General features: G+C 41.0%; 1 protein-coding gene across 1 annotated transcript; it reads left to right on the top strand.

Annotated features, from left to right (window-relative positions):
• The first annotated feature begins 6 nt into the window (after positions 1 to 6).
• On the top strand, positions 7 to 10105 carry LOC129810622 (major facilitator superfamily domain-containing protein 12-like). Its single transcript, XM_055861319.1, has 10 exons — positions 7 to 2657; positions 4473 to 4683; positions 5034 to 5166; positions 6538 to 6741; positions 6829 to 6921; positions 7047 to 7139; positions 7251 to 7421; positions 7522 to 7616; positions 7738 to 7868; positions 8590 to 10105. Exons 1-10 carry the CDS (start codon positions 2378 to 2380, stop codon positions 8637 to 8639), a joined length of 1461 nt encoding a protein of 486 aa, XP_055717294.1. The 5' UTR covers positions 7 to 2377; the 3' UTR covers positions 8640 to 10105.
• The last annotated feature ends 6325 nt before the right edge of the window (positions 10106 to 16430 follow it).

Raw genomic sequence — 16430 nt, 5'->3', positions numbered from 1 at the left:
AGCATTGTCGATGTCTGACATTCCCAGGGTGTGGTCCTATGTAGAGGTCATACTGTCTCCACCAATGACTGTATGGGTCTCCACCATCACAACTACAGTCTATCTCCTCTGCTATGACAATCAAGGGATCTTTACAGTGGAGGTTAACTCTATGTGCACTTTCTGGGAAAAAAAGGAAACATTTTAAAGCTTGTGTATTGCGAGCTAAGCAATTCTAGTCATTGATGACGGCAGATCAAAATTAGTAGCAGCAAGCAAGCATGTACGTAAAAAAAAAAAAAAAAGATGACTGAAGTTTCCACCAGACGTATTGGATGCACAACATTTTTTCTTTTGAAGTTCCTCGCTGCATTAGTTACATGCATCTTTGCCTGAACATTGTAATGGTCTATGTTTGTCATGGCCTAACAACAACATGCTCTGTCATCTCTACAGTACATACAGTTGTCCCAAATGGTTTTGATCAGAGATGACTGCAGTGTGGGGTCGTGCATATATATATATTAGTTCACAAGCAAAGCCCCCTTAATTTTTTTATTACTGTAGATTTACACATTGTACAAAACATTAGGAACACCTGCTCTGTCCATGACATAGACTGACCATGTGAAAGCTATGATCCTTTATTGATGTCACTTGTTAAATCCACTTCAATCAGTAGATGAAGGGGAGGAGACCAGTTAGAGAAGGATTTTTAAGCCTTGAGACGTGGATTGTGTATGTGTGCCATTCAGAGAGCAATGGGCAAGACAAAATATTTATTTAAGTCCTTTTGAACGGGGTATGGAAGTAGGTGCCAGGCACACCGGTTTGAATATGTCAAGAACTGCAACGCTGCTAGATTTTTCATCCTCAACCGTTTCCCGTGTGTATCAAGAATAGCCCACCACCCAAAGAACATCCAGCCAACTTGACACAACTGTGCGAAGCATTGGAGTCAACATTAGACAGTATCCCTGTGGAATGCTTTCGACACCTTGTAGAGACCATACCCTGACGAATTGAGGCTGTTCTGAGGGGAGGGGGGGGGGGGTGCACTCAATATTAGTTCCTAATGTTTTGTACACTTAGTGTATATTCCCTGTTACAAAAGACTGCTTTATCACGTCGCCCTTTTAAGTAACATACTGTATGCTGGTGTCATTGTGGTTATGAGTCAAGGCCATGTGACCAAGAATGTATTGTAATGAGATCAGTCAAAGATGTTAGCTTTTTCTGGAAAAGTCGACATGAGGGCATTGGGTTAGGGTTGCTAAAAAAACTGACAATATCAATAGCAGCTATGTGTGAACATTTTCATAAACGTCTCAAACTGAAAAGAGCAATATAGATGTAATTGAAAATGTGTTTCACTAGACTCTAAATGAATGGAGCTAAATTAGGTGGTTAATTCATTGGGTTAAATTGAGATGTTTCATGTAGTAGAACTGTCTCCAACGTTGTTTTCCCATGATCATTTTTATCATAAATCTATTTGATTTCCACTATGTGCTGTCTGCTATCGAGGGAGGTGGTAGAACTCTTTTCCACTTCTTTTCCTCCTAATTTAACCCCTGGCTATACTGTGACTGCTTTGGTTATACAATATTCAACAGTGACACAATATTCAATACAACAGAATGAATATGAGTTTCACCAATACAAGAAGCATTCATGTCATGATCATTCTGATTCTTAACGGGCCAATCTCCATTGGGATTATGTGGTTTGAGCTCTGGTGCACCACTTGTCACTAGGTTTTACTCAAATAACCCACAAATGCATAGGACTTTTGCAATATGAAAATATCACAGATTGTAATCACATGATGCTGTTGATCAACCTGTATGACAGTCTGTTTTCTGCATGTTATTTGAGCTATTTCAGTGAAGTGAGAGGGAAGTGAAACACTGTATGTAGGAGGCTCAGCCTGTTCAAGGCTAGATTACATTGAGTAGTCTGCACTTGGATGATATTGGTTTCTACAGGACTGGAAATGCAAATTGGAGAACCATGTCAAATTCATGGGTTTCGTTTTAACATGCGGCATTGAAGACATGAGCACTCTAAACATAATTTTGCCAGTGGATAGTCTCTGGGACAAGTCTCTGGGAGTCTCTGGCCTGTGGGTGTAGGTTGAGACTCAGCCTGCGTAAAGTGTCTTTTGTTTTAGGACCTAGTTTGACCTAATCCTATGTTAAATCGTTTCAGCTGATCAAGCAGGGAAACAGTTTGATGTAATCCTAATTTGGCTGGTTTCAGTTTTCTAGCAATATTGTTGAGCGTTTTTGGAGTTGCCTTGCGCAATTAAGAAGTGTATCCTTAGCTCGTTTTTGGGGATATGAAAGGAACTTATTTTTTTATCACTGATATTGAAGTGAAATAGTTGGTAACAGTTATGTCTGACCAGTTGCTCTCTAATGAGCGGTCTTTACCCCTCTTCATGCGGTTGTGTTACGCAGCTGGTCACTTTATGAACGACCTCTGCGCGTCATTATGGTTTACCTACCTATTAGTCTACTACCATTCCGTGCTTGGGTTCAAGAGCACATATGCAGGTGTATTGCTGTTTATAGGTCAAATAGCGGACGGTGTCTCCACGCCCCTTGTCGGTATCGAGTCGGATCGAACAGCTGGATGTGGAGCATATGGCAAAAGAAAAACTTGGCATTTAGTCGGTAAGTATGACTTCAATAATGATAATTGATTAGCCTGGTTTAACTAAAGTTATGTAGCAATTGAAAGGTTACCCAGTAAAACTATTGGGTGAGTGCACCTGTGCCATAAAGATCCAGACCATTTGGCATAGGCCATAATTCTATACTTACATGCAGGTAGGCTAGGTTACACTCTCCATCTGTCGAAAATCTATTGCACACATGAGAATAAGAGAACAGTTCCAACAAGCTTGAGACCGTTGGAAGGTTTCAATTGTCCCAGGTTTATTAGACGAATGAAATGTCGCATTAACAAAAAAAAATCTTTGTGAGATGTGTAGGCCTAAAGGAAACTGCAGAGGATACGTTTTCTAAAGATCGACAATATTTGTATCTGTTGACGGGTGTATTTTTATTTTGTCGAACTTTCTTCATTGCGACAAATGATGATGGAAACGGATGTTTTTCGAATAAGTAATTGCCGAATACTTTTGAAGGTACACGGGGGTACGTGATGTAATCACGTAACTATAAATTCCAATCCACATTTCATTCTAAATGCCTACTGCTTGCAAAATATATTTTTCAACTATCAAAATTATGTTTCTTTGCAGGACAAGGATTTTCCTGTATTTCAAGAATGCCTGAATTGCTTGCCCTTGCTTTTCTGGTTGGCTGGCAAGTTCCACCATCCAATTATTTCAGATCTACAGGAGTGCAAGTTTCACCAAGGCGCGGACCCTGGCGTTATGTTGGCACATACAGTACCAATCAAATGTTTGGACACCTACTCATTGCAGGGTTTTCTTTATTTTGACTATTTTCTACATTGTAGAATAATAGTGAACACATCAAAACTATGAAATAACATATGGAATCATGTAGTAATCAAAAAAGTGTTAAACAAATATTATCTATTTGAGATTCTTCAAAGTAGCCACCATTTTCCTTTGACATCTTTGCACACTCTTGACATTCTCTCAACCAGCTTCATGAGGAATGTTTTTCCAACAGTCTTGAGTCCCATGTAACTCAGTTGGTAGAGCATGGCGCTTGCAACGACAGGGTTGTGGGTTTCATTCCTGTGGGGGACCAGTACGAAAATGTATGTGCACACTATTGTAAGTTGCTCTTGATAATAGCGTCTGCTAAATGACTACATTGGAAATGATGCAGGGTATTGTTGAATCTATTTTCTATGCTAACTGTAGACAAAAAAATCACTGGGCAAGTTCATGAAAATATAGCTACTGTTGGGATCTTCTCGCCACTGCCAGCAATGTAGTATTTGAGGGGGAACAGGCAGGACTTGAACCAGCAACTTTCTGTGATTACAGGGTGAGTGCTCCTCTGGGGGGTGAAGACGCGGGTGTACCTAGTAAGGGTGTCCAGCTTTAGGTTTTGGAATGTCCCATGCATTGGACCATTATTCATGTAATTATGAAATAATCCCAGTAAGTTTACATGTAGGACAGCGGGTAGCCTAGTGGTTAAGGGCGTTGGGTTAGTAACCGAAAGGTCGCTGGTTCGAATCCCTGAGCCGACTAAATACAATCCGTATGTGCTCTTGAGCAAGGCACTTAACCCTAATTGCTCTGGATAAAAATTTAAAATATAGTCATAATATTGTACAGGATTATACTGTATTATAAAAACCATCAATTAACTAATAATCGTATAACTAGACCAGCTGATTAAACATCATTTTACAACGGGCTCATGAAAAAAGATTTTTTTGTCCTGTCAACATTTCTCTTTATTGTTAGTTCCATGCATGACTAACTCTCATAGGCTGGATAGTTTGTTTACCCTGACCTCATCCCTCCACCCTTACAGGCACTATCAGCGTACTTATCTCCTTTCCCTTCATATTTAACCCGTGTCTGGGATGTGGTGACAACACTCCACAGTGGGTGTGGCTCACCTATTTCACCCCCTTCATCATCATCTTCCAGTTTGGCTGGGCCGCCACCCAGATCTCCCACCTGTCACTCATCCCAGAGCTGGTGTCCAGTGAGCATGCCAAGGTGGAGCTCACTGCCTACAGGTGAGCCGAATAGGCTACTTTAGCAGGAGGTCAACATCAAGCTAGTGAGGTGACTCTTATCACCCTAAATAAAAACATGTATGAGGAAATCAGTTGAAAGGGAAAAAATAAGGTACTGTACCACAGGAGGCTGCTGAGAGGAGAATGGTTCATAATAATGTCCAGAATGGTGCAAATGGAATGCCATCAAACTCCTGCAAATTATGTGTTTGATACCATTCCGCTCGTCATTACCACGAGCTCGTTCTCCCCATTTAAGGTGCCACCTTACCACCAGTATTATATAGTCTAATTATTAGTGATATCTTCCGATGTAGTTTTACAACCTTGTACCGTCTCTCTCACTGTAGGTATGCGTTCACGGTGGTGGCCAATATTACAGTCTATGCTGTGGCCTTGTTACTCTTTCACTTCCAGGCCCAGCAGACTGGAGATCCCTCTGTCACTGACAGCTTGGGCATTGTTGACATCCCCATATTCAGGGTAAGCGCTGCCCTTCCTGACCTCACTGTTTTACAAACGGTACTCTGGTGCAATACAGTTGAAATGGGAAGATCACTTTGTTCAGATTGTTACAGTCATGATGGCTGAATGTAGTCTGAGTACCTGTCTCTTTAACTAACATTCCACTCTGTCACTCCTGCCATTTGCCAAAGACAAGAGTGGCAAGGAGAGGAATGTTAGTTAAAAAGACTGGTACCCAGACTACCCACTGGGCACACACTGGTTGAATCAACATTGTTTCCACGTCATTTCAATGAAATTACATTGAACCAACATGGAATATACGTTGAATTGACATCTGTGCCCAGTGGGTAGGCTGCTCTCGATTGTAATCCTGGATATTACTTTATCCTGGACTCTACCGATTGGGACATTTTCAAAGATGACAACGCCAACATTCACGATTACACTGACAGGGTCACGTCTTACATCAGTGTTTGTGAGGAAAACTGGATTTTGTCAAATTCAGAAACCACAAACCCTGATTCATGCTGAACTCTGAGCGCTGCACTTAGCTAAAGAGGTGGCACATAGGTGTAACAACAAAGATGATTATAGAACTGCGAAGCAGCTGCTCAACAAGGGGATTAAAGTGGCCAAAAGTTGTTTCAAGGAGCGCTTCCAACAACTGCTCGTCTGTCTGGAAGGGTCTCCGACAGATCACAAACTACAAATGAGTTCTACTGTCGTTTTGAAACAAAAAGTGCCCTCAGCCATCAATAGTCTCCTCAGTTGACAACACCCTCAGCCATCTTGCCCCTCAGTTGACAACACCCTCAGCCATCAGGACTATACCCCCACCACCCTGCGCCCATCCCTTCTACTTTCTATCAATCATGACCAAAACCGCCTGCCACCTGAACAGTTTCATCCAACATGCTGCGCCCTTCATAAACCGGCCATCGGGTTCATAGGGATTAGTTGATTTTGCATTGAGCCGATTACTGCACCTAGTCATCAATGACCTCTAACGCAAATCTGCACTGTACTGCATTTGCGCTATGTCGACAACGTTGTATATGCACTGTATATATTCGCCACGGCAGCATCCCTCTACTATATATCTCTATGTCCCCTCTGTATATTGTATATTCAAACTGTAATCAGCCTTTACTCCAGAGTTGTATGTTTCCTGTTCCGATATTGCATATTATGTATGATGTCTGTGTCAATATTCTCTTTTGTATATTGCCTTGCTGGCAACGCCTTCTCTAAGGCAAATTCTGGGTATGGGTAAATGTACTTGGTGAATAAAGGTGACGATTCTGTATATTGTTTCCCTCTGTCTCTCTCTCTCTCTCTCTTGTGTCTGTCTTTGTCTCTTTCCCTCTCCTGTCTCCTTGCCATCAGGATCTGTCCCTCATTGTGCTGGGGATCGGGGCAGTGTTTTCTTTCGTCTTCCACCTGGGCACCCGAGAGAGGGTTCCTCACAGGGAAGAGCCAGGCTCGCAGAATGATGAGAGTCAACCCCTGATCTCCCCAACTTCCCATAACACTATACCCCAATCTCTCCTCCAATGGAATCATTGGCTGAAGGAGCCTTCATTTTACCAGGTCTTTCTCTAATCTGAGTGTGTACAATATAAATGACCTTTAGGTTTTGTGGAAGTGTAAACTGTAAACCTGCTTATTTTGGTCCAGGTTGCTTGTCTGTACATGAGCACCAGGTTGATAGTCAACTTGTCCCAGACCTACGTTTCCATGTATCTCATCAACTCCTTATTGCTACCAAAGGTAAGGCTACATGCATATAATACATTATAATGGTGCCATTTATAACCATTCTTCAGAATCCTTTGTGCTTGTGAAACTTGCTGACTGTGTAGTAATGTTGGGCTCATTTCCTTCTCCTTTTCCAGAACTTCATTGCCACCGTTCCTTTAGTGATGTATGTCAGTGGGTTTGTGTGCTCTCTGGTCATGAAGCCAATCAGCAAGCTTGTAGGCATTAGTGTGAGTTTTTCTGTCTGATGTTTTAAAACTGTCAGAAAAATCATATAAAAAGCCATAGTATTAATGTTCTTGTATACCCATTTTCTATTTTGTAATTCCCCCTCTCCTTAGATGACTTATTTGCTAGGCCTTGTGCTGATCCTGGGGTTTTCCTCCTGGGTGTTGGTGGGCATGAACATAGGGAGGCTGATCTATGGAGCTGCTGTACTGCTGGGTGCAGGCTCTGCCACCATCCTGGTCATGTCGCTCTCCATGACGGCCAAACTGATTGGAGAACAGACGGTAGGAACACCCTGTATGTTGTAGCTAGATGATTTTCCTCCACTGTTGTCATGACGTTTCTCACCATGTCAAAGGAATTAACTGTGACCTTGTTCGGCAGCAAAGTGGGGCCTTTGTGTACGGGGCGATGAGCTTCACAGATAAGGTGGCCAATGGCATTGGTGTCATCATAATCCAGAGACTGCATCCCTGCAAGTGAGTATGGACCCGACTGGGATCTGTTATTCAAAATATCCCTCCTTTAGCGCGGTTTGCAGACCCCAAGGGAAACCAGGTTACAACTTTACGAGTAACTGTCGCTCTTGGTTGTATACAGTTCACAAGACAGCTGTCCAGAAAGTGTGTGGTTCTATCGAGATGTCATGGTGATTGTGACCGGGGGTGTGGCCTTAGCAGCAGCATTTTCCCTATGCACCCTCCTCATCTGGCCTATTAGGATTCGCCAACGTAAGTGTCCAAATCAGTTGTTGGTCATGTTCCGCTGCTCAGACATTGTTGAAGCGTGCCAGATCTTACGCTTGGATAGGTATTTCACGTATCAAAGAACCACATATTTTATAGCAATCTGGTGACGGCAGCATAGTTGATGATGTGGCACACAACCATTGGTTGATGCATGCAACATCTGAGCAGGGGAACGCAGATGTTATCTCTGAGTGTGTGCAATATCTGGTTATTGGGTTGTGAGAGTATCATCTTGGCGGAGGGTGTGGAGGTGTTGTAACTTACTGCTCTGTATTCGAGTCTCACAGTAAAATCAGTTAAATGGTGGGAGATCTGCTCTATATATATATATATATATATATATATATAATTTTTTTTTTTTGGTGATCAAATAATTTGACAGGCGAAGGGTTAAAATTAGTCTGCATGCAGCTTGGAGGTATTTAGATAATATGCTTAGCTTTTTATATTTGCAAGCTTGCGCTACTAATTCCAGAAATATTTTGACTTGGATTTTGTATTTGCTAATTACAAATAATGTCTAATCCAAACTTTTTTTTACTGCCATAAAATAAACCCACGCCTCCATCTAGTGGAAAAATGTTGAACTACACCTCAGATTGATATGGCCCTTGCACACAACACCACTCAAACATGGGCACACTGGTTGAAAATCTCCTTAAATGCATTAGCTATGTATTTCCTATCATTGTTCTCCTCATAGGTTTACCCAGTACTTCTGTCCAGATGGAGGCAGAAGACAACAGAGAATGAGGCTACACAGGAATCAAGTGAAGAACAGAGATTCATTACACTGATTAATCTGTGGGGAAAACATTGTGCCGGTTTACAGGACAAAGACCAGGAGATTTTCAGTATACCCATTGGAAATAAAACAGAAACTCTACAGCAAGACTAACACCACCATATCTATCTATACCTTTTAACCAATTTAGATGTAATGCATTTATGGGGAATTTATGGAGGGAAATAATTTTTACAATGTTTATTTAACTAGGCAAGTCAGTAAAGAACAAATTCTTATTTACAATGATGGGTACCAATAAATGGGTACAATATTCTACTTTATAATAATACTGTGTACTGTAGGCCTACTTACATGTCAATGTTTTACACTTAAAAGGGAATCACTTTTTTCTCACTTTTTCTTCCATAGATGTTCTGAAATAATACTTGTGTAGTGACTGTCTCCATTATTTCCTTCAGATTTTCAATGTACAGATTTTGAAATTGTCAGTCACGCAGAGATGTAAACTGTATTTGTATGATTCTTTTCATATTTAAAATGTTAATGTCTTGTTTCCTTTAAGATTTTGAGAGCTTTTGGACACATTTGCCTGATGCATGGTGGAAAAAATGACCACAATGCCTAGTTTCTGATGAAGATGAGTTATCTCAGAGGAAAAAACATTTACATCTCACTCACATCTTCACTGAGAGAGATGAGACAATCATCAGTACAGTTGCATACTATTTTCCACAGGTGGGCTCCCTGGGTAGCAATCGCAATTGACCACGTTGCAGGTTGGATTTATGTGGTTGTTAAGGTTGAATTTAATGTTGTGAGTAACACATTGTAACCATTTGGTGAGTACAGTCAGTTGAGTCCTAGGTTATGAAATATAATCAAGAGAAGCAAAGAGAGAAAAGGTCCTTTCATTATTCTCTGTGAGATGGGCTTGTTGCTCAGCCTACAGCCATCTAACTGATTCCCCAAAGCACTGTTTAGAGATGCGGTCTTGGGTAATTTGGAGGGCGGGCGTCATCACTGCTTGTTAGTTGAACCACTAATTGGAGTCTGTGCTGGCAATTGGTGGGGGGCGGGAGTGGTGGTACACTGTGAGTGGTCCCCTCAGGGGCTATAGATTTGGAACAGTGTTGTACAGAAAGCACACCATCATCAGAGGCTTATTCAGGACTGACACCCTTCTTTGTTTTCAAAAGTCCATATGACAAATGCATTTTTTAGATTACATTTTTGTTGCCCCATTTAAATGTTATCATACTGTATATCAAGATAGTCTACACGCCATTCTACACCACTAGTTGCTTCATCAGTTGTGTCTTGGAAAATGAACCACCTCCTACCAAGAAGGAACATATCACATGGTCATTTACTTGTCAACTGTAGGCCAACTTGTCAACTACAGCTATCATGCTTCCTTCAGGAGGAATATTTAATCAGTGGATAAATCCCATTAAATCTGAGCTCTTTCTCATTAATGTGTCAGATTGACCATAAACCACCTCCTACACACCATCTAATTAGTGTTTAAAAGACACAGATACATACCTCCAATAGAGTTAGAGGGAGTCAGAGAACAAACAGATTTTGTTCAGTGTTAACTGATGAATGTAAACAGCAGAAATTCCCCCAATATGTTGCCAGCGATAAAGCTATAAGTGCTTGGTGAGCAATTGTATAAATAAGGAGGCTTGATTTTAGGACAGCAGCATGTTTGAAAATTAACTTGGCCAACCCATCTATTCTTGATCAAAAGAACTACTGGTGTCCATTGTTCCAATGTCAATGCTATGTCCCTTTTATGCTCTGTGGCCCCTCGAAACTATCAAATTCTCTCAAACAGATGTAATTATAGCCAACGTCTCGGTTTCTGAAGATATTTCATGGCTTAAAACAGCAACTTGACATTTACATTAGTTCTTGTGTCCCAACATAACTGTGGCAAGTCACGACAGCTGCTTGAGTTGCACTCTTGGATCTGTGACACACTGACTTATTCCTGTGTGTTTGCCCTGCTGCTTTGAGTTGAGTACCTTGAGTTGAATTTGTTTTGCAATAAAATACAAAGCATTGGACAATGGACATTATGTTTTAATTTTACTCTGGCTATGCTATATTTAAATGATTCATTGTAGGCCAGTATAGCCTTAACCAGGGTTTTTCAAACCTCACCTCAGGGACCCCCAGTGATTCCATGTATTTGAACTATTCAAAAGCTGTCACACCTGATTCAACTTTTCAACTGATTATCAAGCCCTTGATTAGGTGAAACAGTTAAGGAGATGTTTGACTGGCCTAAACTACAGACTACTGTGAATGAAACATATACAGTCACCGGACAGTTTATTAGGTACACCCATTTGGTACTGGATCAGACCCCCCTTGGCCTCCAGAACAGCCTGAATTTTTCAGGTAATTCTACAAGGTGTCGGAAACATTCCACCGGGATGTTGGTCTATGTTGACGCCATGGCATTACGCAGTTTCTGCAGATTGGACGGTAGTGCGTTCATGCTGCGAACAGCCCGTTCCATCTCATCTCAAGATGCTCTATTGGGTTGAGGTCTAGGGACTGCGCAGGCCACTCAAGTAAACTGAACGCACTGTCATGTTCCAGGCGATGTTTTCCACTTCTCAACTGTCCAGTGTTGGTGATCGCGAGCCCACTGGAGCAGCTTCTCCTTGTTTTTAGCTGATAGGAGTGGAGCCCGGTGTGGTCATCTGCTGCAATAGCCCATCTATGACAGAGATCGACGAGTTGTGAGTTACAAGATGCCGTTCTGCACACCATTTTTGTACTGGCCTTGAACTGCACAGTTATTGGTCTGTTTGTGGCCCGCCTGTTAGCTTGCACAATTCTTTCCATTCTTCTTCGACCTCTCATCAATGAGCTGTTTTCGCCCACAGGATTGCCGCTGACTGGATGCTTTTTGTTTGTCGCACCATTCTCGGTAAACCCTAGACACTGTCATGCGTGAAAATCCCTGGAGGGCGGCCGTTCCTGAGGTACTGGATCCGACGGGACTGGCACCGACGATCATGCCACGCTCAAAGTTGCTTAGGTCACTCTTTTTGCCCATTCTAACACTCAATCGAACAGTAACTGATTGCCTTGATGCCTGTTTGCCTGCTTTATATAGCAAGCCATGGCCACTTGACTGTAGAAGAGATCCATTTTTGTGTACGGGTGGTGTACCTAATAAACTGGCATGTGAGGATCTTTAAAAAAAATATATATACTTTTTATATTTTACATAGAAACAGGAAGACAATGCTGAAGTTAACTCATTAGTGGTGTGATGGGTGCAACAAGCCACTGAGGTCAGGTGCTGCAGTCAAAATGTGGATGATTGACGGCTCAAATGCGTTGCATGGGCCAACCAACCAGACAGAGCGCTTTCTCATTCGATTGAATATAGATCATCATGAAACTCCCGCCAACTTGAAAGTCGACTGTAGGCATACACAGGTGAGATAGCTAGCCATGAAGATAAAGTAGTCTACTATTTGCCAGCCATGAAGAAAAAGTAGTCTACTATTTGCCAGCCATGAAGATAAAGTAGTCTACTATTTGCCAGTCATTGACAAGAACATTGTTAACATTTTGCATTCAAATAAATTAATCAATGTTCACTCGACGTTTAGAGGAAACGCTATTTCATCTTGTGTTTACAGGAAAACGTATTTGTTTGAAACTAAACTTAGCTACGTATCAACAAAAAGTAGGCAAAAAAGGTGAAGGCTGCAGGAGTGCTAGTTATCTAGCTGTTATACGCTGCTTATTTAGCTAAGCAGATAGTCTCATTAAAACACGTTAGAGCACATAATTACGACGTAGCAGAATGTCAATGCATTTTTTTGCTTATTTTTTTGCTTGACTTCAAGTAGGGCTTATGTAGCCAGTAGTCTACTAGCTATGTTTGTTATTGCAGGAACGCCCTGGACCAGTGTTGGGACCATAGCTATTGCCTGCCCCTTGACAGACCTGATCTGCTAAGTAGCCTACTAGCCTACAGTAGGCCTATGTTTATTCAGATACTGGTTTTGTGTTTTCTTCAGTTGAAGACTACTGAGGGTTCTATTGATGTCTACACACTACTGTCTTTTGATGTCCACCCACTGCTGGACAATAATATGTATTTTCTGGTGAGTTATGGAGGTTGTTTGTTGAGTGCCTGATTGAATGGGGTTACATTTGTGAGTCATGGAATGATGCCCCTTTTGTGGGCACAACAATTTCTCAACTTTTAGCCTTCCTTTTGAAACTATTATTATTTTTATGGTTGGGGAAACATCTCTTTATGGTATGGAAAGAGTGTTGCCACAATATTACCACACTGTCCTGATGAAACTCTGAGAAAATAGAGAATTAGAGGAGGGAAAAGGTTACTGTCGCAGTGTATGTCCTTATTTTTAGAGTAAGGATAGGTCATGATTCATTGTGGATGGCCAAAGAATGTACATGAGTTATGATGCCAACTCAGCCAGCAAAAGTCCAGATCAGACCTGCTGGAGCTGGAATTCAAACAGTCACATTTACTACCATATCATTACTCCAGTGTACATACTTACAACAGCATGTGTGATCCAACAACAGCCTATAAAGGAGGGCTGTTTTTTTTTTTTACCTTGAAAGAGCTTTCACCAGCCATTAGAAGTTGTGTATCACCTCGAGGATATTTCAAATGACTCTGGTTTTATTTGTGGAGCGACACTACAGTTTAGTTGTGGTTTTATGTTTGAATAATGCCAGCCTTTTCCACTTTTCAAGCCTGAAATATAATTTTAAAACATTGAGTCTGTCTCAGCCAATTGTCCGCAAGAAGGTTGGTGAAATGTCATCCTCGTCTGAGGTTTGCCCTTTTTCTATGGTCATGCTTGCTCATAAAGTCAGAGTAAGCATGTGGTTTGTTTAGACAGTGGTTCATGCAGACCTTCTGTTTTTAACTGAGAAGATGCTAACTGAAGTGTCTGAACCAAGGTCATGCTCTGAGACACTGTGGTTGGACTGATGCCATTTCCTGGTTTATGCTCACTTGTATTTTTCATCACAACACTTAGGGTTGTCAAAAACAAAGTGATAGTTGAAAGATGCAGTTTTAGATTATGAGAAAGAAGTCTGCATTGTCCATAACTATGCAAAGTAGACGTTAGTCTTTTGTAAATTTCAGTGATCTTTTTTAGATCTAAGTATTTCATAATGGATAGTTAAACCTGTGTGGTGGTCTTCATTTTGTTTATTTTTTGGGGCACAATTTAAAAAACATGAAACACGCAACAACATATTATTTGGTCAGTGATATCTTTGACCACAGAAACAGTTATGAGAGAAACAAAGGAAGAATAACGAGACAAAACGAGTAACCTACATCTCTTCTATGCACATTCAGAATTTATGTGGTCAAAACACATGTTAATGAATCAAAGGCTGGTAACCTCAAGCCTGGGGAGTGGGGAGGATTTGTGGTAGAGACATTTGTTTTCTACACTCCTTAAAAGAAAAAGCCATTGCAGAATGCCTGCCGACTACACTCCGATGAAAGCATGTAACGCGTTTCTCTCCATTTAAAGTCCAAAAAGAAGGAAAATCTTGGAAGACAGCCTTGTTAACTGACTCCAGCTGTGTGGTTATTATGGGTGAGAAGCTGCTCTCTCTGATGGCTTCCCTTGGCTGGGGGGGAGAGAAAAGCCACAGACCGGATGCCCCTGTATCATAAGCTCACTCAAAGCTATATAGAAAGGGGCTTGCAAAGTTTAAAGCACAGCCTCTTGCTTGTTTGAAGTAGGATTGCCTCGTGGGGTCCACTTCTTATAACTTGGGGGTGATTGTTTTTAGGAATGGGTCGTTTGAACATGGGTCGTTTTGTACTTTCTGTTCAACAAAGGTTAGCCTATATGTCTTTTTAGGATAGTCTCAATTTTAATATGTTCTGTACTGTTGTTTTTCTTTGAATATCTTCCCACTCTTATGTTTTTTTCCAAACGTGTGCTTGATATACTATTCAAACATGTGAATGTGTGTGTGTGTGTGGGTTAGTACAGCTGGAATTTGGTAGGCTGTCTAGCAACCTGTGGTGGTGGTGTCTATATGGTCTGGAGTGAGTGTGTGTGTGTATGGCTGCAGTTGGCTGCTGGTGTCCTAATCTTCCTGGTCTTACCCACTCTCTGTAGACTACCCAATCTCTCTGAGAGCCTTGCAGGGAGGTAAGGAAGGATGAGAGAGGGAGATGCCGGAGAGGGTTGGTAGCTGTGTGCAAGTGACTCCTGCCTGACTGTGAGACTGGAGTTGTGCTGAGCGTCCGTACTTCACTGTACTGCTACATCTGGCTCTCCATGGAGCTCCCCAACATCACACATATGGGTGGCAAGGCAGCAGACAACGCTATCAAATGGCAGCTGTGCTATGACATGACGGCCAAAACCTGGTGGATGGTGAGTTCACATGAGAACTAATTTGAGGTCTTTATGTATGGTCAGTGTCTTAAGTATTCCTGAAATCATAATTTATATTGCCTTTATCCACCGCTTTTGTTAAAACTACCTTTGGTTTGAAGTTTGGTTTGAAGTTGGATTTTATGCTATCTGATATCTCACTGAATATTGTTGTGTGTCCAGATGTTTCAGTTGCTTTGTAGTTTACAGATTTATTATAGTTTAAACGAAAATGACCATAGAAATACCCGTCATTCGTAATAACCTTGTTTGGTGTTGATATTATTCCAAAATGCAAAGTTTGAACTTGCATGAATTCAAAAATTGTTAGGCCTAGGCTAATTGTTTATACTAAAACGTAATATACAAGTGGTCAAAACAACAGTGAATGCCTATACTAACATCGTGAACGTCACTGTGTTGTCTGTCCTGTGCCAATATACAGAACTTTGTGCTTTGCAAATATTTTGTTTTGATCAAAATATGTGGGCCACCATCACCATGATTTATAGCCCACTGAATAAATTGCATGATAGTTTATTTTCTTTATTTCTTGGTAAATAGTATGAAAGTCAATATGTTGATGAATCTGCACAAACCATGTGGGCAGCAGGTGTCCCCTGATGTCTTCGAGATATTACATGCATCACCACACACAAAAATACACTATACATTCAACTAATAGAGACAATAGTTCCACTGTAGTTCATCGATTGATTGCTATGAACTAAAATCTATATTTTAGTATTTGTTGAGGGGAAAACAATTGACATTGTGTTTGTTTCATTACTCTTTCGTTCACAGATGCAGAATAAACTAGGTCAATGTCTTTCTGTTGACCTAAATGCATGACTTCTCTCTTCGTGAGAAACTTGAGACAGAGTATGCTCTTATAACTGATCAGCTAACAAATATCTGTTTGCTTACACTATCATGTAGATCATCAGTACTGTCATGCATATTCCCCAAACCACTCTCATGCACGCATTCACACATTTTCTCATGTTTTGTTGTTGTGTTAGCTCAATTGCGACAAATCTGTGAGTCTATATTGGATTACACTGTCAAATGCATTTGAACACAGACACTATTTTCTGTCCCCAAAATGTTGGAGAAGCACAACATAAGAAGATAAACATACTTTTAAGTTGTACACGAAAACTCATGTCTCGTGTTCAGTTTCAGTAAGAGCGGACTACATCCTAACTGCAGTGATGTGAACCTGGTCACAATTTGGCAGTCATATACAATATCAGTAGTTATATAAATAATCAAGCTCTCAAATGTTTTGGGTGTTATCATTATGCGGAGTCTATACCATTCCTACTGTGATATGCATATACACTGTTCTATGGGTATGCACTGCAC

The sequence above is a fragment of the Salvelinus fontinalis genome, chromosome 14 (assembly GCF_029448725.1).
Source record: "Salvelinus fontinalis isolate EN_2023a chromosome 14, ASM2944872v1, whole genome shotgun sequence".
NCBI lineage: Eukaryota > Metazoa > Chordata > Actinopteri > Salmoniformes > Salmonidae > Salvelinus > Salvelinus fontinalis.
Note: the sequence above shows the minus strand (reverse complement) of the source record. Positions and strands in the feature narration are given on the sequence as shown.